At 37.7% G+C, this 20212-nt stretch overlaps 2 protein-coding genes across 2 annotated transcripts in view; one reads left to right on the forward strand and one right to left on the reverse strand.

The window, feature by feature from the left end:
- The window catches only part of FAM169A (family with sequence similarity 169 member A), a 16954-nt gene extending 6661 nt beyond the window's left edge, over window positions 1–10293 (forward strand). Inside the window, exons 5-12 of the mRNA XM_019472244.1 lie at window positions 609–788; window positions 2261–2389; window positions 2610–2719; window positions 5039–5093; window positions 5447–5585; window positions 7742–7907; window positions 8773–8976; window positions 9748–10293. Coding sequence (XP_019327789.1) covers window positions 609–788; window positions 2261–2389; window positions 2610–2719; window positions 5039–5093; window positions 5447–5585; window positions 7742–7907; window positions 8773–8976; window positions 9748–10293 — 1529 coding nt within the window. The remainder of the gene's footprint in view (window positions 1–608; window positions 789–2260; window positions 2390–2609; window positions 2720–5038; window positions 5094–5446; window positions 5586–7741; window positions 7908–8772; window positions 8977–9747) is intronic.
- A 5574-nt stretch (window positions 10294–15867) lies between these two features.
- Window positions 15868–20212, reverse strand: part of NSA2 (NSA2, ribosome biogenesis homolog) — a 5273-nt gene continuing 928 nt past the window's right edge. Inside the window, exons 2-6 of the mRNA XM_019472240.1 lie at window positions 19938–20191; window positions 18711–18861; window positions 18202–18381; window positions 16833–17025; window positions 15868–16156 (exon numbers count right to left, since the gene is read on the reverse strand). Coding sequence (XP_019327785.1) covers window positions 16089–16156; window positions 16833–17025; window positions 18202–18381; window positions 18711–18861; window positions 19938–20191 — 846 coding nt within the window. The 3' untranslated portion in view covers window positions 15868–16088. The remainder of the gene's footprint in view (window positions 16157–16832; window positions 17026–18201; window positions 18382–18710; window positions 18862–19937; window positions 20192–20212) is intronic.

Consider the following 20212-nt stretch of genomic DNA (forward strand, 5'->3'; position numbering starts at 1 on the left):
AACTGTTTTTATCTCAACGCACGAGTTTTTCTCACTTTTACTCTTCCAATTCTCTCCCCCATCCCACGGGGGAGGGAGGGGAGTGAGTGAGCAGCTGTGTGGTACTCAGTTGCTGGCTGAGGTTAAACCACAACAAGTCTTCATATTTGTCCTGAGGAGTGATGTGATTACATAAAAGTGCAATTCAAGAATTTTATTGTCTCCTTTTCCCTCCTCCCTCTTTCAACTTCGTTTTTAGTATAGTTTTCCTATGGAATTGTATAGTGAGATTTCAAAGTGAGATTTCAGTGAGCCTTTCCTCTCTATCTCTGCTATTCTTTTCTGGTACTACAGACTTTTTCTAACATATTAATCTATTGATATATCTTAGCAACATTATGAAGCTTGCCCAAAGAGCCAATAAATGGCTGATAGCAATTATTCATTTTTACTGAATGTTATAAATTATTTTTAAAATTTTTAATACAATTTTATATGACTTACAACTTTATAGTTTGGTATAATTTTTACAAATTATAAAAGTCTTTGTTTGAATATGCTAAAATCCATGCTGCAGCATGTCAATGCTGAAGTACTGATGGATATCTTTTCCCCTCCGATTATTTCAGGACGTGTTTGTAGCTCTTATCGTGGTCAGAGTTATCAGCTGCCAGTGCTAGACACAATGTTTGTAAGAAAGAAACATCGTGGGAAAGACTCTGGGCTAATCATGTTGGAAGACTTTGTGGATTCCTTTGCTGAAGACTCTCTTGGCCTACGATACCCGATGTCGTCCTTCACGTACACAGGCAGGCTCTTTAATTTATTCTTCTGATCCTCTTTGTGCTTTCTTTACATGTCCAAATGAGTGCTGTCATTCAAGCTCCATGTTTGTGGCTGTATCCTCAGTTTCTGTATTAAATGTTCTGCTCTTCAGTGAAGGCTGAAAATCCTGATTTGTTTAAGATGGTAAAGTAGTTCCTGATAAGATTTTTAATCCTCTACATGAGGTTAGATTATTAGATCGCCATTGGCTTTCTGGTACTGTGACTTTTACCACTGTGTCCCCCCCAGCCTCCAGAATGGGCTGGGGGTTTACCACTGAGTCCCCCCCAGCCTCCAGAATGGGCTGGGGTGTTTCTGTGTGTGATCTGATGTATATCTTCTTTGTAGCACCTTTTTCTTGCTCACAGAATCATTTAATTCATGCTTTCTCAGAACTTCTGGTCAAATGGACATACCAGCCTGTGTTTTAACTTGGGTATAAGAAGGCACAGTTCTAATGTACAAGGAGAACGCTTAGGCTCTTCCATTAGCAACCCGAGAGGGTTATGTCATCTAGGAAATGATACATATTCTGGAAACAATGTTGCTTGGGACTGTGTTCAGGCACATCTCCTTTGCCCTGTTTCTCAAGGCTTGTCCTACTCTTAGGCCATCTGCCAGGCTTCCTTCTATGAAGGAACATTTTCATCTGGCTGCCTTAGCCACTGGAAATTTTCTGCTTTTCCAAGTACCGCTGTCTCTTGTTGCATCTGACTAGACCTCATTTGTTAGGCTTCAACCAGCAAACTGTTTTGAGTGGAATTTAATGACTAATCCATTTCCCTGGTCAAGGAATGATATGGCAGGGATCTTGTCCACTGAAATTATGCATCAATAGTGAATCAGGTGAAAAACGGTAGTTTTCCTGGTAGCTACTACTGAATAATGTCAAAGCATGCCTCTCCACATGGATGTTTAGTATGTGTATTGGGAGAAAAGAGGTGGAGGGACAGCGGAGAAGAAAATATTCCGGAAGTGAACAGTGAGTGGATGGTAAACTATGCAATGGTAACATGTTTGCATTCCCAAAGAGTGCTTTTCACGAGTGCCTGTAATAACATGGGGTGACAAAAGTCACTTGACTATATCCTCTGCATAAGAGCCTCTCCATCCTGGGTTGGTTCTTGTGATTGGCAGGGACAGTGACCAGTGAAGTTGTAAAACTCTCAAGTGGGTGCTTAGAGAAGCAGAAGAAAATCCCACCCATCTTTGTTTGCAGTTTAAGATAATAATGGAAAGTGTTTAAACCTGAAGAAAGGATTTATTGAGAAGGATGAGTAGGGTAAAGCAATATTAGGTTTATTTCAGACTCAACTGTTTTGTTGAACAGTTCTTTCTGTGGTGGTTTATGTGTATGATGGAAGATTGCAAATTAATTTGATTTCAGATAAACTTTAAAAACTGAGGTACAACTGAGTATGTAGTACATGTAGTGTTTTTTCTTATGTTTGTTCAGCTTGTAAGCAGTATCTTGAGAAGTACCCTGGGGATCATAACCTTTTGTGGGAAGTGGAGGGAGCAGGACATTGGTTCCAGAGAACATCTATTATGTCTATATTGCAAAGGGAAAAGCTCAAAATTGCAGGTATGGATGCTTTGCTTTGTTGTTTCCTGACACTTCATAAAAGTTGAACAAACACTCCACAACAGTGACTTCTATGAACACTGCCCATGGAAACTAGCAGAAAGATTTTTATTTTTCCCGAGATCTGTGAGATCATATTTGGAATGGTTAATTGTTATAAAAAGGTACTATAATTTTCCATTTCCCTGTTTCCTCTTTTAAATCTTAACTGCAACTGCAGAGGCCTCACAGAAAGAAAATAAGAGTTTCCAAGCAGAGGATCATTTTCAGCAGTCTGCAGCAGTATCTGAAGCAAGTGGACAGAAGACTGAGCTAGAAACACAGCTAAGTGTAGGTACACAGACTATTACCTCTTTTTTTTTTTGATTGCTTTGTTACTAAAAAAACAAAGTATGAGAAATGCTTTTTGTCCATCTCATTATAATTGAGTTGACTCAAGCCTACACTATATACAAAAGACAAATGCTTTTGTTACTTTCTGGGTGGATGTTATGCTTCCCACAGATGTAACACCGATGACTAAACTGAGGTTAAATACCTTTTTTTTTTTTTGCCGGGGGTGGGGTGTCCCCATGAATGTAGAGGGTCTGTGCCACAGCTGTCAGGGTCTGTAATTTGAGCTGTTTGTTAGCAGATTAGAGCAGGGAGAGTATTTCAACTGGCTCTGAGATTAAACTGTCTAGAAAGGCTGTTGAACAGTAGAGTCATCGTAAGAGTGGGGAGAATGAGGAAAAGTGTTTATAGAAGTGCACATTCACATCACAGTTCAATACAATGGAAAGTGTTTAGTTTGCATTCAGTTATACATTCTCCATATAGAAGGACTGCAGCTTTCTTGTACGTATTTGAAATATCTACCACATTTCAGCTGCATATGGATATGTGGTCAATGAATATATTTGTGTCTTTGAGTATTATGAAGCTGTTCCTCTATCTTATTTGTGTTCTGAGGCCACACAGAATGTGCTTGAGAATAACGTGTAGCTCCAAATACAGTGAGCATGGATTTGCGTGCTTCAGGACCATCTGTGGTATTGATATGACCATGCTCTCATAGAAGTCAATGCTTTAATTAAAAATAGGAAATAATGGCTGAATTGATACTCAGCTATTAATATCTAAACTTCAGATTTGAAATGTAAGTCAAATGTCCCTTTTCCCAGTTGAGAAAATTAGCATCTCCTTAAACAAAACTGACAGCTAAGTAGTGATGTTTTTAGTCTCTAAATGACCAGAAGCAACAACTGTTAGTTGTCTTTCATTTGTAACAGTGTCCTGAGCATCATCGCCAAGTTCTAGATTCAGATTTCAATAATGATCATATCAGCAAAATGATCTAAAAAATGCATGTTTGGTTGTAGAGCTATAGGGATATACTTGGAGAAAATAGCAGAGGGATAGTAGTTCTTACAATTTTTGTTGCTGTGAATTAAGAACTCAAGCCCTGTCTCTTGCCGTCTTCCAGAAGAGGAAGACTGTAGATACCAAAGTGCTTTAACTCCTCATAGCTTGGTAGAACTGCTGGCAGCTCTCTTCCTGGCACCTGCACTATCTATAAGCAGCTCTGCAATGCTTTGAAAACTGTTGGACCACCAAACAAAGTAAAATACCCCACCTTCCCCCAAACCAGGAAAAAAACATTCACCAACTTTTCATTTTCACCTTTCGCTTAGTGCTCCCTATTTTGTCTTTTGATGCTAGAAAATTTGTCAGGCTACAAATTTTTATGTATTTAAAACTCACTTATTTCAAGCAGCAGAATGTAGATATGGCCACTTTTTGCTGGCCTTCTTGGGTAGTACTGGAAGTGAGGCTGGAAGGGCAGCACAACACCTGGATGCTGGTTATTGCCAGTTCTAGATTACTTCCAGCAGCTAAGAAAGAACAATGTGCATAACTTTATTTTAATGTGTACCATTTGTACCCATTTCAGAGTATCGAGTGCTGACCACTGCGTCCTTGGCTAACTTGCAGAAAAAATGGAAGTATTGGGATGGTGGGGAAGAACAAGAGGCAAAAGAGCTCTAGGGAGAGGGAACTCTGACATAAGCAGCCTCTTGTGCTGACTGTGCATGTAACCTGCATTACTGTTGAATAACTAAGTTCTGTTTTTTCTTGACTGATCTCTTTTTTTTACATGGGCTGCCATATTCTGTTGCATGCCATGTTAAAAATAAGACTACAAAATAGAATACAAAGATAAAAATAAAACTTTCCTGTTAAATTTTGTCAGCTACTATAGTGTAGTCCCTTGGGCTTATACAGAAAGGGGAAACAAAAAAAAGACTTCTAGCATTTAATTGTGTGGACACCTGTTATAAATGGAATGGTTAGGAAAAAAACTTGGTAGTATTGTTTATAATGACAGGTTACTTTCAAGTCTTATCTTCTATGTTGAGACCAGAAGTAAAATGCAGAAGAAAATAGTCATCATTTCAATACAGATAATTTAAAAAAAAAAAAAAAATCTGAGAGATAAGATACATACATGTAAGTACCTTTAATTAGGAATGATTATAGCTGCTCTTCCATAGGGTCATTACTATCAAATAGTGCTTTAGAAAGATGCAACCACAGACAGGAAGATTAAGGTATTTTAATAAATTCAGAAATTTTTGGAATAACATTAGCTTTGCTTTTGCTTCACAGGCTGACTCTCAAAAACGTAAAGAATCAATAGATGTCCATGCAAGCACATCTGAAGGTAAAAATAACCTTGATTATCAGTATTGTGATTACTGTGGATTAATAGGTTAGCAGGCTCTTCTACTGCTTTCAATCTTAGCATATTCATCTGCAAAGTGTATAAAAACATGCCTTCCTCTAAGGTGCTGAGGCTCAACTCGTAAACCTTTTAGAGGACTTCGGATAAAATTGTTATGAGTCTTGGTAAAGATATTATGCATGTGTATGCAGAAAAAAAGTACTACAATGAAATGCTGTTTTACTTGTACTCCAGTTTCTTTAATGAACTATTAGTGGCAAAAACTATATGTGGATCTTAAACTGCATTTGTTCACTTCCATTTATTTTGTTGTTTTGTTTTTTTTTCCTAAGACCCTAATATAGCTCCTGTTTCCATTCGGACACGAAGCAGTCATTTAAAACGTCCCAGGATAGGAAAAAATAGCCAGGAATCTGAACCCGAAACTTCCCAAGGAGATGAGGAAAATGCTCTTCATGTGTCAGAAAGCAGGTAGAGGAGCCCATATTTTACCGATTTCTTATTTTGTTGCTTGGGCAGTCACAAACTACATCAGTGTCCCACAGTGTGCTACTTGGTATTTCTTCTCCTTTTGTTCCTACTTTACTTGCTTGATTTTAAAATTACTAAAAATAAAGCCTGATGTGAGAAAGAAAATTGAGACATCACCTGAAGAGTGATTGCACCAAAATGTAGTGTCTCTGAAAGCTCGGCAGATGCTGGAAATAACAGTAAGAAAACAGTGAGGGCTTGAGGGTGTTCTGTTATAACTGAGTCTGCATGAAGGTAGAAACATCTGTATTCATACAGGATAGTTTCTTGCGATAATATAACTGGACATGTATCTGCAGTGCTATGTGTGATCTTTGGAGAGGTGTCCCTTCCTGACCTCTTGTTATGGTGGCATATTGCAGTAAAATAAAGTCTATTTAGTTTGGGAGCTGGTTACTGCTTGTCACTTAATAACAAAAGAGTTACAGGGAGCCACCCATCTTCAAAGCAAAGCCCTTTGTTTAGACAAATTCTGACTTAAAATCATCATATCCAAACTTAAACTTGCATCCTGGGGGGGGGGGGGAAGTCGTCTCCAGTTTGAAGGATGTTATGCTGTGTAATAATTGTCAAATGGGGATGTGAAGAATTGTACCACTTGCGTGCCATAACAATTCATACAAGACAGGGCCTGAAGTACTAATTTGCACTGGATTCCATCCAGAAAGCAGAACTGTGGCTATTTTAAATAAATAAATTGCTCCTTCCTCCCCCTTCCTGTGTGTAAGTATATGTACGCTCATAGACACACACTACCCCACTCCACCCTGTGTCTCTCTCTCCCTCTCTCATTCTCTTCCAAAAAAACCTACTGCAACCCCAAAAACCTCTTTTGAAGAACTGAAGATAACCTGATTATTTTCTAGGAAATCCCTGAAAATTGTTCCATGAGGTTTCTTTAAACAAAGTTAGTTGTGTTTTTTGGGTTTTTTTTCATGTGAAGATGAGGTCTTCAGCTAGATACAGCCTAATTTTTATGTTTAAATTGCTCTGTGGAACTACAGAGATATAGCACTGCTGTCCTGCACTGTCAGTGTGCTGCCCTAAGCTGGTTCAGATAGGCCAAATGGCATGGTTTGACACTGCCACAGGTTGAGAAATTCTTTGCCCTGTTACTACTAATAATTGGCTAGTTCGTATGTGAGAGGACTAGCCTGTTACTGAATGTCAGTATTTTGGGCCTTGCAAAAATGAAGTCAATGAGGTGCCACTGCTCCTTTGAGCAGTGTGTAACGTGGTGTTTGTGAGCAGAGCTAAGGGGAAGCCTGATGGCAACAGGGCAGGATATCAGCTTGATTCTCTCCTTCCATGCACATTAGCAAATGCGGCAGGGTCTTCTGTCAGGGACTTTCTCCTATGGAGTCCCTTCATCTCAAGATTGGCACCTGGGATAAAACCCTCCAATACTGCCTTTACTATAAGATCGTGAAGCAGCCTCCTGCAAATCTATTGCATGTACTTTTTTCTTTGCTTGTATCTAATATTTCCAGTTCATCTAAGTTTTATCTCAAAAATGAGAACGGAATGTTTGAGATAGTGTTACCACCCATCAGGTGCATCAGAGCTTCATCTTTAGCTATTTGCTAATTTAATCTCTAGCTGATTGAATCTTCTTCAGCCATGATGTGTTTATTGCCTTGAATTCTTTTCCAGTCATGGTCTCTGTAATATATGTATAATCAACGATTATACAAACATATTTGCTTTTATAACTCCATAATTTTAAACTGTTTCTACAGTGGGGGTGGGAGAAGTTGCTTCCTTTTCACCCCTTTGTGGCTTCCAAATATGTGATGGATTACTGCTTTCTAAATTTAAAATAACAAACAAATTTCTGACTTTTATTCCCATAAAATGGAAGTGAGATAGATGTCTTAATTTTATAATTGCCAAAGCAATTTTTCCTAGTTGATGTTTTTTTCCTAATGAGGAGTTAGCTATTTTTGCATGTATTTTGTTTTCTGGATTCTTATTTCCTATGGCAAGCATGTGATACAGCACTTTATAATTGGTCATGAAAGGATTTCCCTGCTGAGATCACCAAAATTATGTATTAATCTAAAAGATTAAAGGATGTATCTTAATACCTGCTGCAGGCTGGAACTGCATGCCCACACATCTGAAAGCTCTGGAGACTTAGTAGAAGTACCTGAGGAAAGTACTCTTGAGATGGATGAGGAAACAATTGTTGAAAATAAGGGCCAGTCTGTATCAGAAGCGGAGCTACATGTATCACCCCCTGAGAAATGGAGTGAGAAGGAGGTGAGCTGGCTGTGATAGCGATAGCAGATAAGTTTGGAATACAACTACAGTTTCTGTTAAATATGGTCCTTGCTACCTTGATCCTTGTGACTATCAACCCTTTGATTTTCGTACCAATGCTTCATTGAGAGTATATCTGAGAAGCTAAGGCTAGTATAAAATTAGTTTCAGGGAATATTCCATTATACTTACTTTGAACAATAGAGTTCATAGGATCTTCAGTAAGGTGAATTTCTACTTTGTCTACCAACCTAATTTTCTTAATTGATTTCTCCTACTCAAATATTCTGGAGAACTGGAGTAAGGTCAAGACCTGATGCAGTATCTCTAATTTAAAAAAAAAAAAGTTTCTTTGAAGAAGCTAATAGCTAATATGCTTCAGTGACTACTGTAGGCTCTTTTTCCTTCTCCACTTAAAGCTTGCCTGCTTTGATGTTTAAATCCAACTTTTATCTACAACTTGTTAACAGCTTGAATTTAAGTCTGTGCGTACCCTTTGTGCCTAGCGATACCTCCAGGGTTTTGTGTTCTTACTGATCGGTGAGAAAGTGGATTTTACACTATGTTGGGTTCAAGGAATGACTGCAGCATGTATGCTTGTGAGATGCATAAAAACTGCTTGGCTTTGCTCCTAACAGTCTAAGGTATGGTCAGAAATTTAGTGCAGGTGACAACACCAAGCTAATACGCTGGTTAAGTTAGCTACTCTGCACTAAGCTCTGCCTTCTTAGTACACATTTGTAGGTACCTGAGCTACCTGCTTCTCACATTAAGCTGCATATTTAGATCACAGATACACCCACTAGTGTTGGGAACAATGACTGGGCATAATCTTGAGTTAGAAGTGTGAATTTTTTTTTTTAAGGAAACTCCATCAGAACCTCTTAATGGTGAGGTAACAGAAGAAACTGGTAAGACTTCACTTACAGCTGAAGAGGAAACAGCAAATGAAGTTCTAAGTGGTGAATCAAAATTGCAGTCTGAGAGTCAAGAAGAACCCTTAACGCTGTTTGTTCCGTTAATCCTTGAGTCTCCAGCAAAACCTTCAGAAGTCACTGTATCAGAGAAGGTGAGAGAATTGCAACAAAATGTGAAGTCATCTTTCCTTCAGAGTGTACATATCTTGCTGGTTTTTCTTTTGTTAAGTAACAGATAGACAGTAGTCCCTACCATCATATGAAATTCTTGGGAGAAGCAATTATTAGACCAGATGATGTAAATTCATAAACAGAATATACTAACATTTCTGTTTTAATGTGCAGAAGTGGGGCATATATGCATGTGATACCAAAAAGAAAGATACGTTGCTCCAGTTTGCCTTGGCAGAAATGAAACAGCTCTTTCTCACTAAAATATTAGTTGGATATGAGTGAAGAGCCACATCCTTATTTTGTCTAGTAATTCTGCCCTGATGAAGTGTACAAGCAATTAATTACTGGTACAATACCCTTCTACAACACAGATTTTACTGGTTTTTGTTTGTAGTGCAAAAGCAGATTGTTATATGCTAGCAAAATGATAATTGCATATGTTGAGAATAAAAAACTTTTTTTTCCCTGGGATTAATTTCAGAATGTTTTTACTGCACCTGAATAATCCTTTGAATAATTTGAATTTGAAAATAGGAGAGCAACTCTGGATATCAAATGCAGTTCACAACATAGTCTCATGCAAAAAGGAGGAAAGGACTGGTTTATTGACGGTACATGTAGTATTAAAAACTGCTGAATGCCAAAATATCCTCCGAGGTTGCTAGCTAGGGGCAGTAGTTGTTCAGCCTCTTGTATCTTTAATTAATTGTCCTTTTGGTTGTTTTGGCACCCTTCCCCTCCCCCCACAGGTTTTAAATGCAAATGATTCAGAAGTGCTGACTGAAGAAAGTACATCAGTAGAGAAGGAGGGCACTGAAGAACAGCAACAATCTGAAAAGACCACCACTGAAAATGCAACTGCTTCGGCATCGAAGGAAGAGCCCTCTGACAATGGCCTGCCCAACTCTATGGTAACTGAAGCAGCAGAAGAATCTGTTTCTGAAAATGTATCACCCAAAACAGCTTCCTCATTGGAAGATCAAAATGAGGAAGCAGGGCACAACTCACAGGAGGCCCCTGTTGCCTTGAGTCAGAGCTCTTTGATAGTGGTTGAACTCGAGGGTGTTTCTTTTCAGCAGCCTTCTGGACAGGAAGGACAGAAGAACCAGCTGGAAGAGCACTCAGAAGAGTCTGCTGAGCAGACGGATCAGTACACGCAGACAGCAGTGGAGCGAGCTGCGGACAGCAGCTCTGAGGAAGCAGAAATTGAGGTACCCATTGTAGATCGGAGAAACTTGCGAAGAAAGGCCAAAGGCTACAAAGGTCCACCCAAGAAAAAAGGAAAGCCAGCTTAAAAATGAAATATTGATTGTTAATTCATCTATTTATAAGAAAGTTATTTTGTGTAAAACACTAGGGTTTAATTAAACCATATGGGACACAGGACACACGTGTTTAAAATTCTGGGTTGGACTTCCTCTTGGGATTCATCACTTTTCCTCAAGTTTCTTGAATTTTTAACCACTAGACATTGAGCTTCATCAGAGTATGAAAGTAAACAGCCAGTCTCCTCCTTTTATAAAGGATACATGCTGAATAAATACAGTTGTGCTAGCAAAGGGAACAGTTTGCATATTTGAGGTGGCAGAAGTGGAAGTCGTGGAAGAAAAATGCAGCGTGAAATCCTGGCCCTATCAAGGTCCCTTAAATTCCCATAGACTTCCATGAGGCCAGACATCACTCTAGCATTTTTTTTTTAATAACTTTGTGTTCTTTACTGTGGAGAGAAGCAGAACAAGAAAAATTGTTCCTTGCTTCTTGTTCCCTCCCCATAGATTTTCTCAGATGAGATTAGAAGAATGTAAGATTCTGTAATTCTAGGTCTCAAAATACACAAGAAGGTATAACTCAGTAGATCAAAACAACTTAAGCAGCATCTGTCTTTCAGGAGAATCACTTGAAACAGCTGAGTCAGTAGAAACATGGTCAGCGCAGTATCTGCCATAGTGCACTCTGATAATGAAGTTCTTTATGTGAAGATTACGAGATGCCTACACAGTAAACTATTTGTAGCTTCCAAAGTGAGCATCTTGGTAAGCCTAAGTGTTTTTTTTTTCCAGAGCGTATGAAGTGTAGACTCCAGTACATACATGGAATTGTTTGAACTGCCTTCCTAACTACTTGCATGTGTTGAGTGGATACTTGATTACTTGTTACATTACAGGAAAATGATATGACAACTTTTGATCTCGTTTTGGTCTGAATGGAGGTGGTGCTTTGTGTTTTCCAAATACTTGGCTGGTGCTGTGGGGTAACTATTAAAATGTTGTGTCTGCCAGGTGTGTGACTCCTGTGAGCACTGGCATTTCAGGTGGTTGTGACATTCATTAGTGTGAGTATTAGTGGGTGTTTCAGCAAATGTTTGTTTGCCAAACTTCTATGCCTTTAGGAGTTAGCAGGTGATTGCTTGCAAATACTTCTGATTCCCACTTTCTTTTTCGAACTTGGGTGTAATCCCTGGAATGATAGCTTCCCATTTCACAGCTTTTCTTAAAAGCAACAACCAAACTTTGCTGTATGCAAACAGAAATAAAAACAGGCTTTTCATGCATGTTTCCCTTCAGAGGTTCTCCTGGAAAACCATATATTTAACTTAATTTGTCACACGTACAGTAAGTTACTCCTTAGTTTGCTATGTTTCTTTCAATAAATGAAGCTCCTCTCATAATGGGTTAAAAACTCAGGAAAAAGAACAATGGTTCTAAGAACAGGAAATCACACCACTATTTGTCCTGCTATATGCCTTGTCTAAGATGAGTGAACTAGTCTCCCACAGTGTCTCAAAAATAGAGGTATCTAGAAATTGCTGTTCAGGACTTCTAAGTACAAGGTTCACTTGAATAGTTGCAATGCTGTCTTAACTTTTATCCCTCTATGAAGCTAACGTAAGAATCCGGGTTTGGATTTTATGCTTATCCAGTTTAACTGTATTTATAAGATATTTTAACTGTGTAAGATACATTCATACTATTTCTTTCAGCTGATGAAGTACCATTCTCCTTTTTTAATTGTGAAGAGCAGGTTATAGGAAAAAAAAAAAGCGGTTTTTAAGAAACATGTATTACCTAAACTTTAGATTCAGGGTGCATGGGATTACTGAGTTAAATCTGGGTTTCTTGAATTATTGCACGTAGCTGTAACTTCCTATTCATGTACATACAGGTACTCTTTATGAAACCCATGACTGATAAAAAGATCTTTCATGATTGTTAGTAAACATATTCAAGTGAACCTTAGGCATTTCTAAAACTAATCAAGCATTTTCTGTAAAGCACATGAGACAAAACTTCTGTTACTTTCTTTATTGTTTCTCTTACTGCTAAGATTTATTGTGTTAAAAAAAAAAGTGGCTAGAAAACATCTATTGCATTGCTAAGAATTTGGGATTTGTGAGGGCTGGTGGCTTAAAAAAGGGTGGTTGTATACAGTATATTGTGACTCATCTTCCATTTTTAGAGCAAGCTTTACTAAAGATTAATCTGCTGAATACTTCAATTGATACAAATGTATTCAATTTCAAAAACTTAAGGATTCTTTTGCTTATGAAAAGTGAGTCCTAGTTATTTCAATTACTTCTAGGTGGATTTTTGATACCTATGTTTATTGCTTGTATTCCCTGTGAGGTCGGAAGACCGTTCGTGAGAAGGTAATGTCACTTATCTGGCTTTTACTTTTCATGGTTAAGTTGGAACAGATTTAGATTAGTATCTGTCTTTTAAGACATCTGCATATTGCGTACATAAATATTACAAGATTATTAGATTCGGTCAGTCTTGGTTTCTACTGAGAACAATCAGATTTCTGATCTCATTTCAGTGAGTCAGTTTTAAATACTGAACTTAAATTCACATCTTTAAGTATACTCATGAGTAGATAACCTCTGTAAATCTGGGGCATGTGAGATAGCTGATGGCCAGCCTGTTACAGAATGTGGGCGGTTGGGGTGCAATTAGCAATTCTGATAACCAGTAGAGTCTTGAAAACTGGACATTGTTCTAACTGTGATCAAAGCAGTACTTTGAACTGAAGGGTGCAGTTTATTTCTAAAACAACTTCTTTGGCATCAATCATCTTGCAGTAAATATGGAGTAGCAAAATCAAAATACTGACTTTAAATAATAGGTTTTTATTGCTGTACTGATCGTCCCATTGGAACAGTAGTTTAATAGTCTATACCTTCTGTTACCTTAATGCAAGGGAACATATCTGACAACTGTATTGACTGAAGTGTTTTACCTTGGGAAAACCAGCATTTTTTTAGGCTTGGATTATTTTTTTTTGGTCTATTAACTGTCTGTCTTATTACCATCAAACTCTTAAAGAATTTTTAAGATCTTATTGCACCAGCAACCAATGATTAAAACACCCAACTTTATACGAGTTTGTACCAAATGCTATTACAACATGCTGTGGAACTGCATGTATACAATGAAAGCAAGCAGTATTATTTTGGAGCTTTATTTAGTCTAGGAATAGAGTTTAAAGAACATTAATTTGTGACTTCAGCCTTGCACTTAAATGGTAAATGGTTTTGTATTTGAATCCACCATTTGTTCAAATGTCTCTCTTGTACTGCTTGTTAATTTTTAACAGGGTTTGCTTTGCTTCTCCCACATTCTCTTTGGGTCTATTTTCATTTCATGCAGAATTGTTTCCTGTTTTCATGTTTCATAGCCCTTTACATGAAAATGTATAGGTGTCTTATTTCAAAAGTGCTTTAACTTATTTTGAAATGATGTCTGACCTTGGTCTGTTGCTTTTTTAATACCATTTCATTTGTTGATGTCAGTAATCAAATTGATCATTTACAATGTCATCAACACTACTAAGTTAAACATAGCAACAAATAGGCCTAAGTTTCGGCTTCTCTGCTTTAAGCGACCATTCTAAAATTTTATTTCCAAGAGAATACACTTCTAAATTTATTTTCACAAATGTGGTGTTAGATGTTTTCTAAACTAGTGATAAACAGTTTATAAATCTTATGAAATATGTGTTGCTATTCTAGAGTATTGTACTTAAGTCTTGTTACAGTGTTAGTTTTTCCTTTTTTTTTTTTTAGTACTGTCTTGGCTGCTTTTGAAATGTTTTGAAGTAGTAATTAAACTTATATTTTGTGGTTATTTTTTAATTGTTTTTTAGTATTTGAGTCCTTTCTGCTATACAGGAGGCATGTTTTAAAGTGGTTCATTTCACTAGAACTAGCGTCATTTTACAATCTGTCTGCTACCAAGGAGCTTCAAAAGCTCAAAGATTATTAACTGAAAAATCTTTTATCGATTAAAACAATTTCCTGTACTTAATTAGCTTATGCATCAGACTTTTATAAAAAAACCTGTAGAATAGGCTGAATGTTACAGCATGCATTCTGCTGTTTGTACCAACTATGCAAGATGATGTAAACTTAGCAGTTATTAATGTAGTTTGCTATAGACAAGCCAACTAGACATACTGTAACACACTCCCTACAGTGTGGTACATTAAAATGTCTTAAGTGCAACAATTGTGTTACTAAGCCAAGAAGTCATGTATTTATAGCACAAAATGTAGTAATGTAATTTTCTACAGCTCTCTCAAGAAAAGTATTCTGTTCATGTTATTTGTTAATGTGCAGTAAAGGGTAAAGCAACAAGAACTTAAATGGAGGCTTATCTGTTTTGACAAAATGCCCTCTCTCAAAGCAAATGACTTACTGGCTTGTGACCCTCTCTTTGTTTCAAATCACTTGTCACTACACAAAGAAGTAAAAATCATAGTAAGTTATTAAGTCTAGACTAAGGCAATGTGTTAAACTAACAAAATAGCCTGTAAGAGGAGAAGACTTAAACTTTTGTTAAAGCAAAAAACCCCAACGCAAACCTATTCATATTCTAGCTGCTGAAATACATTAGTTTTTTGTTTGAAAGTTTCCTTCTTACAATGTTGAGGGGTAAGAGTGCCCTCATAAACTGGAGAAAGCTTGTAAGGATTTGACTTGAAATTTGTGTTAAAAGCTTCTTGGCTTGAAATGAAGTAGTGTTTAAGAGTAGGAATATAAAATGGTGAGTATGTGTATCTGTAGTGATAGATTGTGCCAAGTTTGTTTACCACCAAATTCTTGACTGGAATATTACTAATGCAGTTACATACAGCATTGCTGAAAGCTTCCAGTTTAGAAGCAGCTTTTGTTTCTTCTATTTTGAGGGTGCAAGCTAAATCTATATTGATCAGTTGATGCTTGTGACCTTTAGTTTTTCTTGAATGTTTCTTAAAGCCACCAAAATGGCTACAAGTAGTTGTAGTACTGTTTCTTAAAACCACCAAAATGGCTACAAGTAGTTGTAGTATCAGGGTTGTCACGCCATTCTCAAATTTCAGATCTTAAAACCCCTACAACGTTATACATTTAAACTTCTGAAACTGTTCTCTTGCCTGAAACTACAGTGCTACACTCTCCAGCCCTTACTCTTTCCATTAACGCAGTCATGGAGGCAAAGGAGAGAAAGACATGAGGTAATGGGGCAGGGGGGGAACAGCAGCCCTCCTAGTTATCTCCCCCCCCCCCCCCCCCCCCCACCCTGGTAATGTGTTCTCAAGCCCATGCTTCTGTAGGGACAAGTATCAGACTGTGTTTAATTTCTGATGTCAGTCTGCAGTAAGATTCTAGCTGCATTCTTCCAGCTCTTCTGCTTTCCCAGAAGCAGAATACAAGTTAGTATGTTCTTCTGTACTCTTAGCTATTACAGTAGGCCATCATGGGAGACAGTGGCTGTATTTCCCATCACTAGGAATAATGTAAGCTGAATTAAGTATTTATACAATGTATCTAAGCCAGGAAACTGCTACTGTAAAAACACCAAGAAGGTTTAGATCAAATCCATACCGCATTAGCAAAACATGAAAATTGAATCACTTTATTTGGACAGTGTTCAGCTGAGCAAACATAATAAATACAAAAACCCAAGCAGTCGTTTCTGGCATGTTTAAATTCCTCACCAGCTTGTAGGGTCAATGTTCTTGAATGGTTGAAGGTTCCAGAAATCTTGCAAACTTGTTGAAACTTCACTGATTTTGCAGGAGCCCGTGTCCAATGCTTAATATCAAACACAACTTAAACAAGTAGAACTGCATTAATACAGCCATCATTTTCTGGATTGTTTGTTACTTGTGCGTATTTCCCTAAAGAGAAAAGGGAATTAAACGTCTACAAAAGCTTGAAGCAGTTCATATAATAAATTAGATTTTTCTATGTTTGCAAGTTCAATCCACAAGTCTCTTTAAAGTGTAGGGAATTCCTGTTCCAAAACTGAGATGCATTTTGAAATCTAAATCTACCTTCTGCTAAGCTGCAAACTGAGGTTCTCAAAATATTTTGTTCAGGCTGATTTTTATAAATGGATCATTTAGAGTTCTGGGTAGATTTAAAACAAAAAAAAATTCATAGGTTCTGCTATTGTCCAAGTCAACCCCTCTGTTAAAAGAAGTCAGCCTGATCCTATGAAGATACTTCTAAACAGAACTTCCACTGAAAACATAATACAATTGTTCATAGTTCACATGGTTAGGTCTTTACAGACCTGTAGCATTGCTTAATGTGAGACATAGGCAAGCAAGTTGAGTATTTGTTCTGAACTTCACCTAATTTGATTTTGAAAATGTGAATGAAATGCCTAAGATTAAAACTTAAAGCTTGCATTTTTACAGTTGCCTAGTAGTTGCTTCTGCTACAGCCCGAACCTAACATTTAACAATGGATCAATTATGACTATAGGATGTGGTCTTAACAATACGTCAGGCAATGAAGACTTAAAACTTTTAAAAGTAGTTCTGCAATATAGCTAGTTTAACTACTTACCCCAGATAACTTTGCCCCCTTGTGTCACGAGGCCAAGCTCACTCACATTCACCTCAATGACGGTACCCTTGGTAATTACACCCAATGTTGTATACAAAGGAGAAGAAGGATTCTTTTTTACACCAAGGATAGGTAGGCAAAAAGTAGCTTTAAGTTCAGGATGTGTCACATGTGCCTTCTTGAAACGTAAGCCCTGTTGCATAAGGAGTTAATAGAGTCATAGAATGAGTTAATATTTAAGCCCTCATGACTAATCTAGTTTAACACTTTCAGTATTATGTCCTAAGCTTTATATGTTTTGAGAGACTGGGAAGAATGAATACAGAATGCTATCTACCTAGTATAGAATTCCACATTTGTTTAAAAACCTGATTAATGACAAGATAAAGCTTTCCATATATATATTTTCAGGATGTCAATTTTTAATAGTAGTACAAGAATAATACTTGTTACCTCAGATGGCTTCTGTTCCATGAAGAAATGAGGCATTTATGGTAATACATTTAACAGTGCTACTGTTTTTTAAGACTACAAATTTTTCCTTTTTTCTTGTAAAACTGAAAAATCCTTCACATATTGTAAAATACTAAACACCCATCTCTTATAGCACTTTCTATCAAGTGACCTGTGCTTTGTAAAGGGTGCTTTACCATTAAGTACCATAAACTTTTCAATGTCAATAAAAATCTATCCAAGGCTTCTGTGTAAGATGACCATCAAAATAGTAATGAAGTATGATCCAACAGGCAGCCTGCATAGGGATCCTGTTGATTCCTGTGACGAAACAGGAACAGGTATTTATAGAAAAACTACACTGTCTTAGTGAATCTAGTTTTTCCTCCTGTGCGCTGCCAGGCTGCTAGAAGCCCAGGCACTGTTCCTGCAGCTGTAAGAAAAGGTCAGGCTGGAGGCACAGTATTTCCCTTGCATACAGTCACGACTGTGCTTCAAGCTTACTTAACAAGCCAGAAGGAGTGAGTTCTGGAGTCCTAGAGCATGGTTGGCTTCTGCAGCTGACAGAATCACAGCAGCTTGAAAAAGAAGGCTCCAACTTTAAAAGCTATTCAAAGTGCCTTTGCAAAAGACCTTCCCATGCTAATTTGACAGCTCATAGCTTTAACTTACTGGCATCATCTGTGTTACCAGAGTAAGAGCAGAGATATTTCAACACAGACTGTGACTGCAGGGGCATCTCCCCACCCTCAGGCTATTCAAAGTTTAGATTTCTGCGAGGAAACCAATAGGAATATTCTACAGCAGTAGTAATCAAATGCATTATCGTAGAAGAAAGTTTCCTCACCACAGGAACTCAAAGCAGTAAGTCAAAAGAATTACTACTTAAACATTCTTTAACGCTCAAGAACATTACCATTGGTCGAATGAATCGCTCGTATTTAGGAGGCTTCCTAGTAAAGCCGTCTCCAACAAAACAAACTTTTGTAACCATTCTCTTCCAGGCCTTCTTCTTTCTCTTTCCTGTACGAATCACTTTTAAAACTTCTGTTTCTCCTTGTGCACGGACCTTTGGCACAGGAACCTCCCATTTGCCCTGGAAAGGGGGGAAAAAAGTCAATAGTCTTACATGCCACATTGCTAAATGAAAGGGGACAACCAAAGCATAAAATAAAACTTCCCTAAAGCATAGTGGTAGACCATACTTTTTATGCAACTCATAGCTACTTACTTTAATTATCATTTAAAGTTATGAAAATCAAGATATTGCATATGCTTACTTTGTCCTAGATTGCTCAATTACTCAAGGTTTCAGTTTTTATTTAGACTTTGCTTGTAGGCTGTAAGTCACCTGAGCATCAGCAACACAAAGTGGTCATTATCACAAGTAATTGTAAGTATCTGAATTTTAATACAGTTACTTACGGCTTTTTCTTTTCTTTTCTGCTTGATCATGTTAGAGAGAACCTTAGCCCGGGACTGGCCCTCTCTGTCCAGCAGGTATGCTGGTACAGCTCCTTTAGGTGTTTTTTCATCATTCTTTTTCTTTGTATTTCTCTTTTCATGCATTTTAATGCTGCAAGGAAAGAAAACCAGTATTAAGAGTAGAAGAAAAAAAAAAAAGGCTCAGTTTTAGATATATCCTTTGAACTTAGCTTGTGCCTGCTCAAAATTTTTTTCTAAGAGGTATTTATAAACAAATACATATTTATATTTAAGGCATAATCCTAAATAATTTTCAAGGTAAACTAGTAATTTCACTTAATGTAATAACTGACAGACTGCACAGTGCATAAAAGCTTGTCAATTCCTGTCAAGACAGGAACACGACATGCTTTTTATTAAGGAATTTCTGAATGACTTAAAACAAGCAGCCAAGCAGTTTGAGACATGCAGCCTTCCTCTCTGACAAAAAATAACATACTACTACTTTTCTGAGATTGATGGCAATACTTACAAATATGAGGAATGTGTGTGTTTAAAAGGGGTCATGTTTCATTAATTTTGAGGCCATTTAGGGGGAAAAAAAAAAAGAGCCACAAACTAGTTAACAAACCCAATACCTTTACAAGTAGCAGAGGAAAATAACTGTCTACACTTGGAAAACAAGAACATCACGGTGCATAGATATTAAGTTCATTAACAATAAAGAACATTGTTAACAACTTTGATTTCAATTTCTGAACAACATGAAAATTTTCAGAAAAATGCTTTTGTTTATCTATGCTTGATACTGTAATTTATCCTGGAAGACAAGCCTCATGTTCTGCTCAAACACTATGTACCTTACTGTAGTTTTTCTATTACCACTGTTAAAAAAAAAAAAAATGCCTGCTGCCTCTTGCTACACTAATACAGCAGTTGATGTAAAAACCCTAAGTAAATGCATTCATATTTTTGTCATCGTTACGTTAGTCACTGCTATTGCTAAGTAACACTTATCTTAAGGAATGCTTTTAGGAGCAGAATTGTTAACATCCATTGAAAAGGGAGGAAATCATAAATACTTTCACTGTGGTAAAACCCACTTTCCCCTACAACCTGAATGCTATTTAAAAGTATAATGTATGATCTAAGTTCTTTGTAACGTCTCATCTCATCCTTCAAATGTCAGGATGCCTGGACGGCGTCCGAGAAGCGGCGGCTACTCACGTCTTCTTCATCTGTATCTTCTCGGCATGCCGCTGCTTGTGGTAGAGCTTGGCCTTCAGCCCGATCATCTTCTTGGCCTTCCGGGACCGGTCGTGAGCCTCGCGGCCCTCCTTCTTCCTCCTCCTCTCGTGGTAGTCCAGGCGGTACCCATAGCGCTTGCGGTGCAGCTCGATGTACTCGTTCTGCGGCTGTGGGCACAAGGCAGCGCGATGAGCGGGTATCGGCGGCCGAGGACCGGGCGGCCGGGGCCAGCTCTGCACCCCCACCGAGGCCCG

This window comes from Aptenodytes forsteri, unplaced genomic scaffold (genome assembly GCF_000699145.1).
Source record: "Aptenodytes forsteri isolate BGI_AS27 unplaced genomic scaffold, ASM69914v1 Scaffold99, whole genome shotgun sequence".
NCBI lineage: Eukaryota > Metazoa > Chordata > Aves > Sphenisciformes > Spheniscidae > Aptenodytes > Aptenodytes forsteri.